This window comes from Rhinoderma darwinii, chromosome 5, assembly GCF_050947455.1.
Source record: "Rhinoderma darwinii isolate aRhiDar2 chromosome 5, aRhiDar2.hap1, whole genome shotgun sequence".
Lineage (NCBI taxonomy): Eukaryota > Metazoa > Chordata > Amphibia > Anura > Rhinodermatidae > Rhinoderma > Rhinoderma darwinii.
In genome coordinates this window covers 140,293,554-140,313,401 of record NC_134691.1, presented here as the reverse complement: position 1 = coordinate 140,313,401, position 19,848 = coordinate 140,293,554, and the positions used below count along the sequence as shown (strand labels likewise).

The window sequence follows — 19,848 nt, the reverse complement described above, 5'->3', positions numbered from 1 at the left end:
CGCTTGTTCTATTGATTTATGCCAAGTTAGTTGAGAAGTGACCATTTAATACAAATATCAGTCAATCATGTGCCAAAAAAAAAACCATTTACACATTTTTAAGAGGTTGATTTGTTCAAACCAAGTGCTAAAATGGAGAAGAAATGTGATCTGAATTACTTTTACAGTAGAATAAAACGAGGTGTTTTGAGTATCTCAGAGATTGCTGATCATCTGGGCTTTTCATGCACAATAATCTCTAGATTACTTGAGAATGTAAAAAATCATCGAAATCAGTAGCATATTTTTGGCCAAAATCATGTAGTTAAAGGGGTTTTCCACAACTGGACAATTGATGACCTATCCAGAGGATAGGTCATCAGTATATGATCGATGTGGGTCCGACAACAGGTCCCCGTACCGATCATCCGCTCCGGCTGCCTACGGACGCCTGATATTTTGAACGGTATGCAGTAGTTGGAGCCGAAAGCAGATAGCTCCGGTCACATAATAGCGTCCGAGCTTCAGTACTGCAGCTTTGCTCCTATTCAAGTGAACAGGAGCAGAGCTGCAGTTCGGCAGAATGGCCGCTGTGCAGTGGTCAGAGCCATCTGTTTCCGGCTCCAACTACTGCAAACCGTTCAAAACATCCGTCGCCCAGAGGCAGCTATTTACAGGCCTATCCTGTGGATAGGTCATCAGTTTTCTGGCCGTGGAAAACGCCTTTATTGAGAGAATTCAGAGGAGATTCACTAGAATAACATGATGCCACCTTAAGGCCACTGCTGGCCTGAATCAACTAGGTCCCTAACATAGGTCACTATGCTGCTTCTGGTATGGGTCATCAGACCTAAGGTTAGGCATGGATTTGTGATTGTAATACGACTGCATCATGCGAAACGGTCCTTGACCTGGCCATGGATTTTTTTCGGCAGATCTCAGGAATAATTTATTTGACATTTTAACAAAGTTCCTCTGGCTTCTCCTATTGAAGGAAACAAGAATATGACCGGTTTTGATTTCCAACTGTAATTCTATTGTTTTTTCCAAATTGATACTGCATGGTGCCTCTTATAACCCAGAGGAACAAAAGATCTGGCAGATAAAAATACAACCTCTGTTCATTCTTACCCTCTCTGGCAGACGTTGGGGGACCATCGGACAGGCACCATAGACCTGAAGTCTCTTGTGTATGTCCAACTTTAAATTGGCCTGATTTATGTACTCCTAGTACTAAAATACTGTATGACTAATAAGTAGAGACACAATTCACATATTTAATAAAAAGAAAGGACAGATCTTATTACAATGTTCCATCAAGCATGAAACGCTGGCTTTTGGAACCCTTTCAATCCCTAATAGCAAAATTAGTTTGTTCTGTTTAAGATATAGATTGAAAATACCTGTTATTTAAGTGGTCACCTTAGAAAATAACACATTATATATTGCCACATCCCTGATTATATATAGACTATTATTTTACAAATGGAATTGCCTGTTCCCTCAAAAAAGGTGCTATACGTTGACCCTGATTCAGCTGTTTTCAAGGTTTGTCGTTACTGTAACTCATTTGAAGAAGTGTGTTTTTGTGTGTTGGGGGTTCAAAACATGAATTCCACATATGTGTCATCACAAGACTCAAGACAGTTGCCAATCTGTGATCTGGAATTAGACACACCGGTAATTGGGTAGCCCAGCCTGAAGTTTCATATAAAGTCATTTTAAGTGTTATTTGGTGTGTGAACTTAAAAGAACACTCCAGAAAAAAAAAAAGGTTTTGTTCCATAATTGTTTATTAGTGGTAGTTATTAAATAAAACAAATGTTAGTAATATATTATTGAGCTCTCTTTATATGGTATTTGCTTCAATTGGCATCACAATAAACAAGACATTATTATAACGGGCTTGGAGGCTGAGACGTTATTCAATATTCAAATGTCTAATAAAATAAGCTAATAAATCAGCACTAGCGGGATGAAAATATTGTTATATATTTACAAGTCCACACTTTGCACACACACAATTATATAGCCCTTTCTCTTATATAAAAACTAAAACAAATCACCGAGTCGCAGCGAAAAATAAAATACTTGATGTTCCTACTAATCTTGGAATGCACACATAATAGCTTTCCTGGAGGCAGCCGAATAGCATTTAAGTGTAATTTCCCTCTTCCCTTCTCCAAGCGTAATGAACATTGGTCCCTGATTGAATAAAATCGAAAGAAAAATTAATTTACAGCCCGACGCTAAGGCAAAGCTGTGAGTTTCTACTCGGAACAGCACGACATAGACACTACATCCAAATCCACAGACAAAAACACTCTGCACTGTCTGTCTTCATCACCCCACACAGATGCAGTATTTCTAGGAGGTAAACAGTTATTAGCATGTTGAGGGAAAAGAATATCAAAGGCAAGAAATGAACAGACAGAGCTAATTGCTACTAAGAAATGCACAGTGTGATTTAGAGTCAATGTCATACAGGTGGAGGATTATAGGAGTTAGCACGGATGAGACTACTCCATTAACCATGTAAATGTTAATTCAAAAGCCATGTGTGTCCTCTGACTCTCTAGTTAGTTCCTTGGTGTTAAATCCTGAAAACAAGCCTACAAGATTGTGTAAATTGGCTGGATTTATTAAATAAAAAAATTAAGATTTCAGCTCTGGAGTATAGAGATAATTTAAAACACGTTACAACACCATTCTTTCTAATGCAACACTTTACACATGGTTAAGGCCATAAACATAGTAATCAATGGCCCAAACATCAAAGGGGACTCCTAAGGGTTCAAACCTATAGTCCGCAAAAAAAAAATATATATATACAGTTTAAAGACCTTTGGTTGGAGAACATATTTGCTTAGGTTTTGCAAGCTCAAAATGTCTGAAGCATTCCTCAGAATAAGCCATATCTGGATTTTGGTTGGTGTTAGGAATATCTGGTATGGTTGGTGGTTTACTTTATGATCTCGCAATTGCTAGGTATGGTTTTATTTTGGCACAACTTTTAGTTGTTTTATTTTTGGTTTTCCTTTTCTTTTTAATTTTTAGGACAGAAAAACATAGCTTGCGACGCTTTCCTATCCTGTCAAAAAGTTTTTTTTTGTAACCGCAGCACTCAACGGAAAACCGATGCATGTGACTCCTTGCAAAATGGTCGCTCGTATTTCCTATTTCATCCACCTGTGCTACATAAGCGTTTAGTGGAAATTCTGTGTCATATCAGCAAAGGGCCTTGTCTGTATTTGTGGTGTCTGCTGATATAGAAAATTTGTTCACTCTTCTACAGGGAATACATTAGGAGCGTGTATGTATTTGAAGCTTTGTTGACTAGACTTGGTGTTAAAGATTGGGTATTAAAATAGATGGTTCTATTTGTAGCACATTGAATGGCTTGGTGCTTGTTTAACTTCCATTGGGTCATTATCGGCAGTAGGTTCTGTGTTTGCCGTGTATTCACATGAGTCTAGTGCCATAGTCTAAAAACCTACTGTAAAATACTTTTTGGGAATATGAGACCTGCCATGTGTGATCCAGAGTGATACTAAGCCAAGTTGTGATTATAGAGTGGTTTTTTTATGCCTCAGTAATGGTCATTGAACGAGGCCTTAGGAATATTTCCCGGATCTGCTGATCGTGGTTACACCGCAGTAAAAGCCACATGTTTTAACCACTACTGTTACATTTGGATGGAGCCACACACAACAGTTCAGAGCAGCACATTCTTCAGATGTCATAATACGTGTAGTGGATTGGATAGCTTTGATTAAATGAAATATTTGCCTTGTTAATTATCGCATCCATTTGTATAATAGGCTCCGTTCACACAGAATTTTTTGGCATTGATTTTAAAGCGGAAGCCACGTTGGAATCACTGCCAAAAAACACCCCAAATCTCCCCCCCATTGATTTTCAAGGGATGCAGAGGCGTTTTTTTTTCCCGAGCAGCTTTTGAGTATTCGGGGTGGGGGGAGCTGCATGCCCATTCTTGGCCGGTTTTGGCCTCTGAACCTCCATTAAAATGAATGGGAGGCAGAAAAAAATGTGTCACTCTTTTTTTAAAACTTTTTTTTTTTTCCACAGGTTTTGAAAAAAAACGCCCTTTTTTTTGCATTTGATTCATTTAAAAAATAAACCTCCTGACAAAAACTTACCCGAATACCTTCCTGTCATCTGCAGGTTAAATGGTTCTGCCTGAATTAAATAATATCCTTTGCCTTACAAATTGTCAGTCAATGACCCTCCCCCTTCAAATAACAATACTAAATATGTCATCCTATAAATGTATTATACACTGTATTGGCACACACCTCTTTATCCTTGAATTCAGGTGTTTCATTCACTTCCATTGCCACAGGTGAAAATTAAGCACCTAGCCATGCAATCTGTCTTTATAAACACTAACTGAATTTGAGCGTGGCACTGTAATAAGATGCCAGCATTGCAACAATCAGTTCCTGAAATTTCTTCCCTCCTAGATATTCCACAATCAATTGTGAGTGGTATTATTGCATAGTGGTAACATTTAGAAACCACATCAACTCAGCCACGAAGTGGCGGACCACATGAAGTTGAAGGGCGGGGTCGCTGAGGCGCATAGTGCCATAAAGTTGCCAATGCTCTACTGATTTAATAACTGCAGAGTTCCAAACCTCCTCTGACATTAACATCCACACAAAAACTGTGCCCGGGAGCTTCGTGGCATGGTTTTCCTTGGCTGAGCAGTTGTATACAAGCCTTACATCACTAAGCACAATGCAATGCGTCGGATGGAGTGGTGTAAAGCACGCCGCCACTGGACTCTGGAGCAGTGGAAACGTGTTCTGTGGTGTGATGAATCACACTTCTCTATCTGCCAGTCTGATGGACGAGTCTGGGTTTGGTGAATGCCAGGAGAGCGTTACTTGCCTGACTGCCTTGTGCCAACCGTAATGTTTGGTGAAGGAGGGATAATGCTATGGGGTTGTATTTTTCAGGGGTTGTTCTAGGCCCATTAGTTCTAGTGAAGGGAAATCTTAATTCTTCAGCATACCAAGACATTGTGGACAATTGTATGCTAGTAGCTTTGTGGGAACAATTTGGGGAAGGCCTTTCCTGTTCCAGCATGACTGTGCCCCAGTGCACAAAGCAGGGTCCATAAAGGCATGGTTAGGTGAGTTTCGTGTGGAAGAATTTGACCGGCCCGCACAGAGTCCTGACCTCAACCCCATCCAACATCTTTAGGATGAATTAGAACGGAGATTGGGAGTCAGGCAGCCAGCCAGGTGAGTCTAACCTCCCTTATGCTCCTACCATCCCCAGATATATATGTAGGCTTAGTCCCAGTTCTGGGTGTATGTGCAGCGTAGGTTCCCACCTTACAGAGGTCGCCTTGTCGTGGCAGGTGGGAAAACACAGTTTGATCAAAGTGTGAGCTAAGAACCTCCCTATTGTAAGTAGATTTAACAGTAATGCAAATGTATATATATTTAGCGGTTTAGGTGACATTGGTGTTTGCAGAGTGCTGTCGCCAATTTTGTGTGTATATATATATATATATATATATATATATATATATATATATATATTATTAATGTCCTTATCTCAGTTGTAACAATATGTTCTTTAAAGAAGTCTATCTTGCAAACACCCTTTCCTCGATTACTAGCTAGCTGGCATATCCATAATGCTGCTTCAGTACTTGTTGTGTAAGGAGAAATTCACAGCCTCCTTTTTGTCATTTCTTTTTTGAAAAGGCAGCAGATCAATGCTTGGTTTTATAGGATGTGTCCATTTGCAAGCATATAACACTCTGATCACTTTCTCTGCAGGAGAGCAAGTCATTGCTGAATAATGGTTCTGGTTCAAGAGTGAAGCCCCCTGTGGAGCGCGGAGAGGCCTTCCTACAAGCGTCTTTGAGAGAGAGAAAAGAGAGAAAAGAATGGATGAATATTGTCTACTTTCTTGTTGCCGTCCTGGCTGTCCTAATTGCTTTTCTAGGGGCAAGGTTGTATCAAAGGGAAATTTTAGGAAATTAAAATGTAATTATTTCAAAATGTACAGGAGAGATGGATTCTGCCAGTCAACCACAGTATTGTGTCGTTTTTTTGTTGAGAGCTTATTTTATTTAATTTGTCACCAAGTTGTCAATACACTATGTACAGGTAACACGACCAGCAGATTATTTTTTATCTACAAACCATTTTCAATAGTCGTTATGAGAATCCAAGGCTGATTTTATCAAACCTTTTAATTAGTATTTAGTACTTCTTTTACCTTTTTTTTCACAACTGTGGTGCTACTGTCAGCATTTATAGTCTCATGTCTTCATTGTTATTTTATTTTTCCTGTTTATTTTTTATTTCTTTGTTTTTGTGCGTTTTTTCAGCTTTGCCAATGATTAGGTTTATTTAAATAATAGTGCAAAGAGCAATGGTGTGCTGGAACAATTGACAAATGTTTTGTATTTGTGTTAAATATCTTAGACCTCGCATACACATTGTATGTAAAGTCATTCCTCTACTCACTAAATAGGGTTCAAGCTAGCATAAAAACCCCTGTCAATCGGGACTTAGCAGCGGTAAACACTGGGTTTTTGGCACAAACGCTAGTGTGAACAGAACTATGCAGTTACAGTAGTGTTCCAGCTGCATTGTTTTATTAAAGGAACACTCTGGGTAAAACTGATAGTGTTCTGCCTAGTGCAGCCCCTGAGGGGGTGGGGCATGACAAAGCTACAGTATCTCTTCTGTGTTCTTTGAATCATTGTATCATGCACCGCCTCATCAGGCCCTGCACCAGGAATAAGGCCCCAAGTACACAACCGTAGAGTTAATCCGTAATTATGGACCGTAATTATGGACCCATTCATTTCTATTGCCCATGGACAACTTCCCATATATTTACGGGAAGGTGTCCGTGCCGTAGAAAGTCTCCGCAAAAGATAGGACATGTCCTATTTTTTGCTTATTACGGACCGTGCTCCCTTACTTTATATGGGGGCACGGCACGCAAATACGGGTGGCTGTCCGCAGCCAGCTGTGCCCATAATCGGACCATGATTACGGGCACGGTCATGTGCAGGGGGCCTAACACAGTGTATCTGTTTTGCCTGGAGTGTTCCTTTAACTTTTTACTATTCCCTTACGACTTCTGGCTGTATTTCAATTGTTGACTTTGCGATAAAAATTTTACTGAATAGTAATGAAGGTATTTAGACTGAAATATCCAAAATGTTGAAAGTGTCTGTACGCAAATAAAAATCTATAAACTACAAGTGAGTGGTTTTGTTTTAGCTTACAACATCATGTTGAAAAACTCCATCTTACACCACATAGTCTAAAAAACAGAAATGCTGATTAATTTCTCCTCATTTAGACGTGGCCTCTCTGGGCTGTGCATGAGTTACCCTTCACTTTGTCTAACTGCTTCGTATACGAGGCGATTGGATAATTGTGCACCATTTCATATTAGACAGATAGCAGTGATGTGCACTCTTATTTCCTCCAGATAATTAAAGTCTGTGGACCGCAACCACTGTTACGGTGTTTGTGTTTGAATATGCGTCATGTTTTTCACAAAATATTTACTCATTGTTTAATACTAGGAAGGTTTTATATTAAAATGAGTATGTCAACTGTACGTGTCACATAAAAAAGAGGGCTGAATTCAGTATTTTTTACCAAAAACAGGTTCCGAATAGTAGGGTATAGGGACAGGGCTTGGTAAGCCAGTCTCACTTTTATAGGGTCAGTGACAGGACTGAATATCTGTGCTGTTGTCCTACTAGGATTAGGGTGAGATAGGGATAGATTTGTTCCTCTGGCATCAGACCTGCTGTGGTTAAAAGCTCTGGAGCCGTTCTGCAACCAACTATGACAGGTGACATATAATGAATCCACGCAAGCAGTCTGCTAAGAGCAAACCATTTTTTTCTGTTTATGTCGCTTTTGTAATTTATCATATTGACGTGAATTATATGATTTGGTGGTCGTGCTTTGGCAGACCTCTTCTCTTAGCCTCTACAACATATAGGGTGGGATCCTTCTTTAGTAGGGTACTGTTATGCTATACACTCTAAATTTTCTGTATGTGCGGTTTGTATTGTATGTACATATCTTCTAATGATTAAAGTTATTTTTTTAGGTAGCTACATCTGCTGATTTGACTATATATTTTTTTGGGTGACTGGCCGCACTCTGTGACCTGTAGGTGCATGGCAGATTGACTAGCTTGGTATTCAGATGCCGTCAGAGGAAAGCAGGTAAAACTTTTAGAAAGAAAAGGCCGTGTGAAGGAAACCTAACAAAGATAAAAGCAGGACATGACATCCCAGTAGTGCATGGGATGATACAATCTGCCGAAATCTATGGGGACACAAACTCCTTATAGAATGAAATGCAGTGCTAGTGAAAAATGTTGAAACGCCTGACAAACTTTGTTTTTCCTGATCCTAGACGTTTTGAAGTAAAAGTTCGTGCTTAAAGGGGTTTTTCAGGCTTACAAAAACATGACTGCTCCACTTCATAGAGGTAAATAGGGCCGTATGGACAGGTGTGGGACTCTTTATGGAAGCAAGCAGCCATGTTTTTCTAAGCATGGACAAATCCTTTAAAAACTATATCCACCTTCACAAGCTATTTTTTTTATTGCTTTCATTTATCTAAAACATGAAGCAACGTTGTAAAAATAGTTTTACCTATATGTAAAATACTTCAAACAAACTCTGTGTGGTCTGATCTTGCAGTCATTTATACCCTACTTCTTTCTAACCTACATAATGCATGTTAAAGGGGTTTTACCTATATTAACATCTATCACCTACAGAATAGGTGATGAGTGTCTGACTGCTGGGACCCCCACTGACCACCAGAATGAGGTTCCCAAGCCCCCTGTTCCTCCTCATTGCACCCCCCCCCCCGGTAAGAATAAACCTGAATGGAGCGAAGGATAAGAATGCGCCCCTCTTCTCCATTCAATGTTTATGGGACTGACAAACAGCCGAGCGCTGTACTCGGACGGCTCTGTCAGCCCCATAGACTTTGAATGGAGCAGCACTCCGCATTCTTGTCCGCCTCTCCACTAAAATATCCCCCTGCCGTCCGAGCTAGGGATCCCCATTCTAGTGATCTGTGGGGCCCCCAGCGATTAGACACTTACCACCTATCCTGTGGATAGGTGATAAATTTACATTGTGTGAATACCCCTTTAACAAAAGTTGAAAGGGAGCATGACTTTAGGATCAGACTACACAGGGTTTGTATGTAGTCGGTCACCATGGAGACATATTTAGGTCTTCATAGGAGCTATAGACACAAAATGGTAGGACGGATATGTCATAAATCTCTGATATATACGGTGACCAGCTCTAATACTGGTAACTATATCCAGTACCGGAGTCACCCGACCCCCTTCTTCCGACCACATGAGGTGGCCGCGCATGTGTGCGGCTTTCTGTACATGCCTATGGGAGTTACGCAAAACAGCCGAGCAAGTGAGCTTGACTGTACTCCGTAACTCTCGAAGGAATAAATAGAAAGAGCCACGGCAACCTCTCCATTCATTCTCCGCCAGGCGGGATGGGGGCTGGGTGACCTCCGTTCTGGAGATAGGTTCGGGTCCCAGGGCTGGGATGTGTAATTATCAGACATTTATGGATTATCCTGTAGATATTGCATACATGTTTCAGTTGGGAATATTCCATTAAGTTTCTTGCAAGGGCAGAAACCATAAAGTTCTTGGTGCAGGCTTTCTTTAAAAATCAGACCAAGAAGTGCTCAGAATAAATGCTTGCACTGAATTTAATCAGCAGATAATCTCAACATGAATTGCTCAGAGGTGACTGAATCAGGTCTTCATGAGAAAATTGATAATGAAATTACTACTGAAGGAGAGCAATATAAAAAGAGGATTGCTGGCAGGAAGCAAAGGAATAAATTTGAACAATTTTTGGTTCCTACCACCGTATGTTCGCGAGACCGAGAAAGGGAAAGTGAGCGGTTCATGCCTGAGGCCCCATGCACACGACTGTCCCCGTAATCACGGGCAGTAATTACGAGCACGGCCGGCCACGGACAGTCCGCATTTGCGGAACGTGCTCCCATTATGAAGTATGGGGGCACGGTCCGTAAAATAAAATAGGACATGTCTACGGAAGGTTTCTACGGCACGGACGCCTTCCCGTAAATATACATGAAGGTGTCCGTCGGCCATAGAAATGAATGGATCCGTAATTACGGATCATATTTACGTTCCGTAATTACGGACTAAATCTACGGCCATGTGCTTGGGGCTTGAAGGTGTGGATCGCACCATGAAATATGAAGGGAGGACATCAAGTAAACCAGTGCTCAGTATATGTGGAAACACTTTCAAGAATCTTGGAAGAGTATCCCAGAGATTGAAAAAGGTGGCTACTGTAAAGAACCTCAAATGTAATATAGTTGTTTAGTTGCGATTCGTTTAATATTTTTGGTTACTGCATAGGTTCCATTATGTTTTGCCTACATTTGAGGTTTTTCCTATCATTCTAAAATGTGTGGACTATAGTAAAAATGAAGAAATCCCTAATGAGTACCCTCTCGAGATCACTATATAAAAGCGCTGTGTATATAATACCGAATGTTGTTACACTGCATCCTGTCATACACCATGATCCTTTCCTACGAGCGGAGATGCTGGATCTAACAATATCCACAGAAGCTGTTTGTGTGACAAATGTGACATTACAAGGCAGTTCTACCCTATAATTGAGGTAAGTGTGTCACCTCCACCCATACATTTAGCGTTCCCCCAAAAGCATTTGGTGACATTTTGGGGGGTAATATAAAAAGTAACAATAACAAATGGGAGTCGACCTGGCTGGTACCCAGGACCAAACTATTTGGTATGATACATGGAAAATAATATCCTCATGCTCCATATACACCAATACAGCGGAATATGATTGCAAAGTACTAATTCGCTGGGACATTTTTTCTGCATGAATAGCTTATATAGTCCCTGGCTGTCTAGCTACAGTAACTGCTTTAGAGGGTATTCCTTTAATGGTGACATCTTACACTTAGGCCTCATGCCCACTTCAGTTATTTTCTTCAGGGTGTTATCCGTTTTTTTTAACTGCTAGCACCCTGACACATTTTGTTGTTTTAATGGAACCTTGTGGCCATTCTGACAAAAATAGGACAGGTCCTCCACCTATCCGTTTTTGACGGAACAGTCTCGGCCTTTTCATTCATTTGGTCCATGAAGCAACGGACTGTACACGGAAGCCATCAGTGTGCAGTCTGTGTTTCACAGATCCATCATTAGTGGCCATACGACGGCCAACAGAAGTGTGCATGAGGCCTTATGGATTTGTCTAAGCGTGTTCTGCTTCTGGTCCCATGTATAAAGCATGGCCCGCTCTATATTTCCCACCTCTCTCAGTAAAGATCCATAGGAAACCTTAGTCCACCATGAGTCTTCCATCCTTTCTGGAGTACATTATCCATGACTAAACTTTATTTTTTCTAGCAGCTAAAGAAACTATGTCTTCTAGAAGAAATGATTGGACAATTTCATGACCAATAAACAGCTCACCAGTATCCCTTCTGATACGAAACATTTTTTTCAAGCTCTGTGGGCTTGTGAATATTTCATGCTCACCCACAATTGTCAATTACCACCTTTCCACTGGGTTAACTTTACATCTTAATATTATGTACCCCCACCCCCATATTCCTTTCTTTTCTCTTTTTTTTTTTTCTACTTTCTTTTGTTCTCCATAAACATTGTTAGTTCTATTCCAGTTATATCATCAGTTTAATATGTTGTTTCTTTGTATTACTGAAGTATTTACACTAATTTAAGGTTGTCAACTTTGTACCTTGTAGAATAAATCAACTTTTGGCTTCTTATTAGTGTAATTTGTTAAAAAATACTACTCCCCAATAATCATCAAATTGCCCATGCGAATGAGTCTGAAATTAATGGGTATTTTTATTTAATTTTTTTAAGCCAAAACGGGATTACTGATATACAGGTCCTTCTTAATAAATTATAATATCATCAAGAAGTTAATTTATTTCAGTAATTCAATTCAAAAAATGAAACTCATATATTATATAGATTCATAACACTCAAAGTGATCTATTTCCAGCATTTTTTTCTTTTAATATTGAAGATTATGGCGAACAGTTAATGAAAACCCCAAATTTAGTGTCTCAGAAATTTAGAATATTGGGTAAAAGTTAAAGATTGTAGACTTATGGTGTCCCCCTCTGATCCGCTAATCAACACAAACAGCTGCAAAGGTTTCCTAAGCCTTTAAATGGTCCAACAGTCTGGCTCAGTAGGCTACACAATCATGGGTAAGACTGCTGACTCGACAGTTGTCCAGAAGATAGTCATTGACACCCTCCACAAGGAGGGTAAGCCACGAAAGAACATTGCTAAAGAAGCTGGCTGTTCACAGAGCGCTGTATCCAAGCATATTAATGGAAAGTGGAGAGGAGGGAAAAAATGTGCTAGAGAAAGGTGCACAAGCAACAGGGATAATCACAGCCTTGAAAGGATTGTCAAGAAAAGGCCATTCAAGAATCTGGGAGAAATTGACAAGGAGTAGACTGCGGCTGGAGTCAGAGCTTCAAGAGCCACTATAGACAGACGTATCCAGGACATGGGCTACAACAGTCGCATTCCTTGTGTCATGACCCAGAGACAACATCAGAAGCCTCTTACCTGGGCTAAGGAGAAAAAGGACTGGTCTGTTGCTCAGTGGTCCAAAGTCCTGTTTTCAGATGAAAGTAAATTTTGCATTTCATTTGGAAATCAAGGTCCCAGAGTCTGGAGGAAGAGTAGAGAAGCAACAATCCAAGTTGCTTGCGGTCCAGTGCGAAGTTTCCACAGTCAGTGATGGTTTGGGGAGCCATGTCATCTGCTGGTGTTGGTCCACTATGTTATATTAAAGAGGCTCTGTCACCAGATTTTGCAACCCCTATCTGCTATTGCAGCAGATAGGCGCTGCAATGTAGATTACAGTAACGTTTTTATTTTTAAAAAACGAGCATTTTTGGCCAAGTTATGACCATTTTTGTAGTTATGCAAATGAGGCTTGCAAAAATCCAAGTGGGTGTGTTTAAAAGTAAAAGTCCAAGTGGGCGTGTATTATGTGCGTACATCGGGGCGTTTTTAATACTTTTACTAGCTGGGCGCTCTGAAGAGAAGTAACATCCTCTTCTCTTCAGAACGCCCAGCTTCTGACAGTGCAGATCTGTGACGTCACTCACAGGTCCTGCATCGTGACGGCCACATCGGCACCAGAGGCTACAGTTGATTCTGCAGCAGCATCAGCGTTTGCAGGTAAGTTGATCTTACCTGCAAACGCTGATGCTGCTGCAGAATCAACTGTAGCCTCTGGTGCCGATGTGGCCGTCACGATGCAGGACCTGTGAGTGACGTCACAGATCTGCACTGTCAGAAGCTGGGCGTTCTGAAGAGAAGAGGATGTTACTTCTCTTCAGAGTGCCCAGCTAGTAAAAGTATTAAAAACGCCCCGATGTACGCACATAATACACGCCCACTTGGACTTTTACTTTTAAACACACCCACTTGGACTTTTGCAAGCCTCATTTGCATAATTACAAAAATGGTCATAACTTGGCCAAAAATGCTCGTTTTTTAAAAATAAAAACGTTACTGTACTCTACATTGCAGCGCCTATCTGCTGCAATAGCAGATAGGGGTTGCAAAATCTGGTGACAGAGCCTCTTTAAGTCCAGAGTCAACGCAGCTGTCTACCAGGAAATTCTAGAGCACTTCATGCTTCCCCCTGCTGACAAGCTTTATGGAGATGCTGATATCATTTTCCAGCAGGACTTGGCACCTGCCCACACTGCCAAAAGTACCAATACCTGGTTTAATAATCACAATATCACTGTGCTTGATTTGCCAACAAACTCGCCTGACCTAAACCCCATAGAGAATCTATGGGGTATTGTCAAGAGGAAGATGAGAGACACCAGACCCAACAATGCAGATGAGCTGATGGCCGCTATCAAAGCAACCTGGGCTTCCATAACACCTCAGCAGTGCCACAGGCTGATTGCCACCATACCCAGCCACACTGTTGCAGTTTTTCATGCAAAAGGAGCCCCGACCAAGTATTGAGTGCATATACTGTACATACTTTTCAGTAGGACAACATTTCGGTATTAAAAAACATTTTTACATTTTGGGTTTTCATTAACGGTTAGCCATTATCATCAACATTAAAATAAATAAATGCTGGAAATAGATCACTGTGTGTGTAATGAATCTATAATATGAGTTTCACTTTTTGAATTGAATTACTTAAATAAATTAACTTTTTGATATTCTAATTAATTGAGAAGCACCTGTATTATACAGAATGGCCTTTGGTGCAAGGCCCCCTCATCTATCGAAATTTAGCAGATGCAGGTTCGCAAAATGTGATCTTGAGCGCCTATATTTATTTTCAATGAATAAGAGCCTATCTTAATACATTGATGGGTTTATAGTGTATCCTGTATTAGCTCTTTAGCTATGAGAAATTGCTTTAGGTTTGACTAACTAGAATTCACTGTGGACTGTCCTTTATCAATTGAGGATGATTCCCATGCACCATTGAGTGTCATGTGCCTATTATTCAAAAGGATTTGGCTGCAGGTATTTGTCTCTGAGTTTTATTTGGACCTCGACACCTCACTGCCTGCCCAATGGGGACCTTGTAAAAGATTCCACCAAAGGTTTTCTATGGTATCCTAATGTATGTTGGATGGTCCCAGTTCTTTCACTTTGAGGAGTCCACATGCGAGGAGTGGAGCAGCATTTGGGGTTCAAAATAATATATATGTGGTTTTAAAGTGTGAACAGAATTGTAAAGTGAGGTGGACGCCTCCCAGAGGGCCGTCAAAGTACTTTGAGGAGTGAGAGAGATTGCTGATGATAGTGTGATGGTTGAGGGCTTGAATGCATCTTGATCCTTGGGCATGAGGAACTAATAATTCATGACCTGGTAATAATGGGTAATGATTCTGGCGATTAGTTGTAGGTCTTAGAAACATCTTAAGTTTTAAAATGAAAATCTCGTCCTTGGCTCTGTTACTTTGTGTGCATCTGGGGTTGAACACAAAGTGCTCATTTATTTTCTCTCATTGTACTTTGTAAACAGCTCTTCACAAATGACAGTTCAGGAAAATTAAAAGGAAAAATGTGATGGGGCTTGAGATTAATAATGAGGAGGGGGAGGGCAACAGTACCTTTTGAAAAGCCGCGCCTTTGTCACATCCCTGTCTTCATATCTCTGAACATTTGACAGCCTGCGTTAATTTAGTTTTACTCCTCAGTTCAGCTCCACGTGAAGAAAGCGAGAGTGATTTTATGAATAACAGCAAGTAATATGTGATGTGGCAGCAACTGGCAACTCTGACATTGAGCTTGGCTGTACCCATTACCCACAATCCATTTGTGCTTCTTGAGAAGCAATTACAATTTCACAGGTTGGAATTAAAATTCCCTGTGGTATGCAATAGAGTAACAGAGACTGTCAAAGTGATTTCAAGCTGCTAATCTCTCACTGTTGTAGGAGTGAAAATAGAGTTCCTCTTATGGATACAGAGGTCTGACAACTCAAAAACTCTAGATCAGCTAAATGATTTAATACATGCCAATTTAGGTTAACTTCACCCATATTCACATTTTAGATGGTTAAAAAATTGGGAAGCATTGAAAATATGTATGTTAACATGTAAATGTTTATTTAAGCTGTGCTTAGTGCTAAACCCATGAACTTGTTTAAATTAAGTTCTTCCTAAATCCGAAAGCTTGCTCATTGTTCGTATGGACTTTTCAATGTATTAGTGTGTACAAACTGAATATACCACTGACATTAGTCCTGAAACAACCTGCATTAGGTGGTGAATTTAAAAGTCAGACCAATAGATGCTTTATCAGAAGACCCCTAACCCCTGCAGTTACAGAGACTGTTTATTTACAGGGGATAATCACCTGTTTAATTAAATAAATGAATACAAATATGTCCTTTTGCACTCTCACAAACCCATGCCCTCTCTCACTCCCATCTGGATGAGATTTAAAATCTGGTTCTTCCTGATCTCTCTGGTTCATGATTATATTGCCAGGACTGTTCTGACGCACAATTAGAGCAATTGGAAAGATGAAAAAGGGTACTTTAACAGTGTGGATTTATGTGCCATTCACGGAATTTATAACTATGGTTGTCGCATGACAACTTAGGACCTATGAATGCCATAGAGGTGGGACCCCCACTTTAGACCCCACTCTGTGAACCAATAAGGAGAGTCCCAAAGTCAGCTGTTTGCCGGAGCTATCAGGAGCCGGATCGCCATGGTGGCTACCATATAAAAGGAGTTTGCGGTCCGACTACCCCTTTAGGTCAAATTATAAAATGGCTTTAGTGACAGATCACAAATAAGATTTAGTAATTGCTGTCTAGTGCACGTAAATACAGAGCCTTGCGAAAGCATTCACTCTTCTTGGTGTTTTTCCAGTTTTGTTGCATTACAATATGGATTTAAAAAAAAGATTTTAAATTTGATTTTATGTTATGAACCTGACAGTCTAAATTGTTACAGTGGAATAAAAACAATAAAAAAAACTAAACAAAAAATTGGAAAGTTGAGAGTGCATATATATTTGCCCCCTTTGCTATGGAACCCCTGAAAAAGTTCTGGTCAAATCAATTAACATCAGAAGTCACATCATTAGTTGAATAAGTTCCCCCTCTGTGCAATCAAAGTGTCACATGATGTTACTATAAATGCACCTGTTCTGAATGACCCCGGAGTCTACAAAACCACTAAACAAGTAACATAAAGACCAAGGAGCTCTCCAGACAGGTCAGAGACAAAGCTGTGGGGAAGTATAGATCAGGTTTGGGTTATAAAAAAATAATTCCCAAACTATAAACATCTTACGGAGCACCATTAAATCCATTATAACAAAATGGAAAAAATATGGCACAAATACAAACCTGACAAGAGTAGACTGCCCACCAAAATTCACAGACCAGGCAAGGAGGACATTAATCAGAGATTCAACAAAGACAAAAATGATAGCCTCAAAGATCCACAGGGGAGATGGAAGTATTTATCCATAGGACCATTATAGGCTATATACGCCACAGAGTGGGGCTTTATAAAAGAGGGGATCACAAAAAAGCCATTGCTTAATGGAAAACATAAGAAAACACGTATTGAATTAGCCAAACACATGGAAGAAGGTTCTCTGGGCAGATGAGGCTAAAATTTTGCTTTTTGGCCATCATGGGAAGAAGCTATGTGTACTTTCCATCACCTCAAGAACACCATTCCCACAATGAAGCACAGTGGTGGCAGCATCATGTTGTGTGGGAGCTTTTTAAAGTCAGGCACTGGAATACTGGTCAGGATTAAAGGAAAGATTAGTGACAGAACAAAACGGCAATTCTTGAGGAAAATCTGTTTGTCTGCCAGAGATTTGACACTGGGATGGAGGTTCACCTTCCACCTGGACAATAACCCTAAGCATGCTGCTAAAGCTAAATTGTATGGGGTTTAAGGGGAAACATTTAAATGTCTTGGAATGGCCGGGTCAAAGCCGAGACCTCAATCCATTTGAGAATCTGTGGCATGATTTGAAGACGCTGTACACCAACACAACCCATCTAACGTAAAGAATTTGTAGCCGTTTTGACCGAAAGAATGGGAACCCCCCCCCCCCCAGTATGGAGATGTGAAAAGCTAATAGAGACACCCCAAGAGACTTACATCTGTAATGGTAGCAAAAGGTGGCTCCATAAAGTGTTGACATTCAGGGGGTGTGCTTATTCACAATAAAGTTTATTGTTGTGTCACAGTATATTTTAAAGGGGTTTTCCCATGAGGGACACTTTTGACATATCTACAGGATATGTCATAAATGTCAGATAGATGCGGGTCCCACCTCTGGGTCAAACACCTATTTCTAGAATGGGGCCCCTAAACCCCATTCTACCTCTTTGTGTGTCGGCTGATTTCCGACAATGAAGGTGAAAACCGCGTAGCTCGCTGAGCTACGCTGTTTTCGTAAGCCCCATATAAGTGAATGGTAGTTAAGGAAACAGCGTAACTACGCTGCTTCCATAACTGCTATTCACTATTATGGGAGTTACAGAAACAGCGTAGCTCAGCGAGCTACGCTGTTTCCGTAACTACCGACCATGAAGTCAAGAAGTGTCCGGGAGTCAGCGATAGCAGAGAAAGCTAGAACGGGGTTTAGCGGGGACCCGCATCTATCTGACATTTATGACATATCCTGTGGGTATGTCGTAAACGTCCCTCGTGGGAAAGGCCCTTTAAATGCTTCAAAGTGGTAGGCATATTTTGTAAATGAAATTATATAAAACCCCCAAGAATCTTTTTTAATTCAAGGCTGTAATGCAACAAAACACAAAAAACACCAAGAGAGGGGAGGGATGAATACTTTCACAAGGCACTGTAACTGAACAACTGAAAAGGGGTATTGCAAACTTAGCATATTACCATTTTGAAATAAGTAGCTGTAACTGGGTAGAGCTGCCTATATGAGTGCGGTTCTTTCCATTGAAGTGTATAGGAGATGTAGAAGCAGCCAAGCAATAATGCGGGGCTATTTTTCTAACTACACTAGATTACTATGGTAAGAGCCATACACGTGTCTAGCGCTCCCCAGCTGCTTCTATTTACAGTGGTCCTCCAAGTTACAATATTAATTGGTTCCAAGGCGGCGATTGTAAGTTGAAAATATTGTAATTTGAGACCAAAGCTCTATGGAAAAACAAGTAATTTGTTCCAAAGCCCCCAAAATGCACTGATACAGAAAAAGTAAGTTCTCGCATATAAAAGTCAGAAATACTGCAGCTGCTGGAAGGTGTAAATCACTTTCCACTTTGAGGACAGGAGCTTCTTCAGGAGCCTGTACAGTACACAGTGTACCAGAAATATAACATGGAGCTGCCCTCACCTGGTATCCAAAGGAGCAACTGATCCTAGCGCAGGTAAAGCGCAGTACAGGACATGCAGTAGTACTGTAGAGAGGCGCTACTAGACAGCCAATCAGGACATGCACTGCATGACAGCAGGTGTTTAACCAGTAAAATGCCCATGCTGATTGGCTGGATCTTCCAGGTAATTACACGCGCCTGAGATCCAGACATTTTTTGGCATTGTATGTTGAATGTGGTTTCAAGTTACAATGGCCCAGGAAAGAACATCGTATGTTGAAAATATTGTAACTTGAGTGACCACTTTATTGCATTTTTTGTAATTCAAAATGGGGACCATGGGTCATAGAGTTGAGGGACCCCACCCATCAGACATTTATGTGCATATCCTGGCATATGCATTATGAGTTCACCAATGACTGCCTAGAGCTCTAGGTTTGGATCATTCCCACTTCTATGTTCATGGTGAAGGTTTTTTGGTAACTAAACATAAAAACAAAGGGTAACTGAGCCGAATGTATTTTATTAATTCAAAGGAAGGAGAGTATCTGAAGTGGGGGAAAATGAGAGGACAAAACCTTATGTTTCCATGTGGGATATGGAAGGTCATCAAGCCAATGTTCAAATGGATGATTCTTTACTTTGTTAGATACTTGCTAACTACGGTACAGGATAATCAATGTAACTCCCTCAATAGCGGTTGCTGTGGGAGCCTTGCTGCTTACATGGAATCTGGATAGTTTCTACTTTTTTATATAATAAAATTGCCTTAAGTTGAATATGTAATAGTGTAATTTGATATAGGAAGCAGCATAACGTGTTGTAGTAAGTAGTACTAAGGGGAGCAGCAGGGAGAAATAAAGGAAGAGGATAGGTGTAGAGTGTTTTTAATCATGCCTGGG

General features: G+C 40.5%; 1 protein-coding gene across 1 annotated transcript in view; it reads left to right on the top strand.

Moving 5' to 3' along the window:
* CDKAL1 (CDKAL1 threonylcarbamoyladenosine tRNA methylthiotransferase) overlaps positions 1–7,234 on the top strand; it is an 845,495-nt gene extending 838,261 nt beyond the window's left edge. The window contains exon 16 of the mRNA XM_075826579.1: positions 5,796–7,234. Within this exon, the coding sequence (XP_075682694.1) occupies positions 5,796–6,002 (207 nt within the window). The 3' untranslated portion in view covers positions 6,003–7,234. The remainder of the gene's footprint in view (positions 1–5,795) is intronic.
* Positions 7,235–19,848: the final 12,614 nt, after the last annotated feature.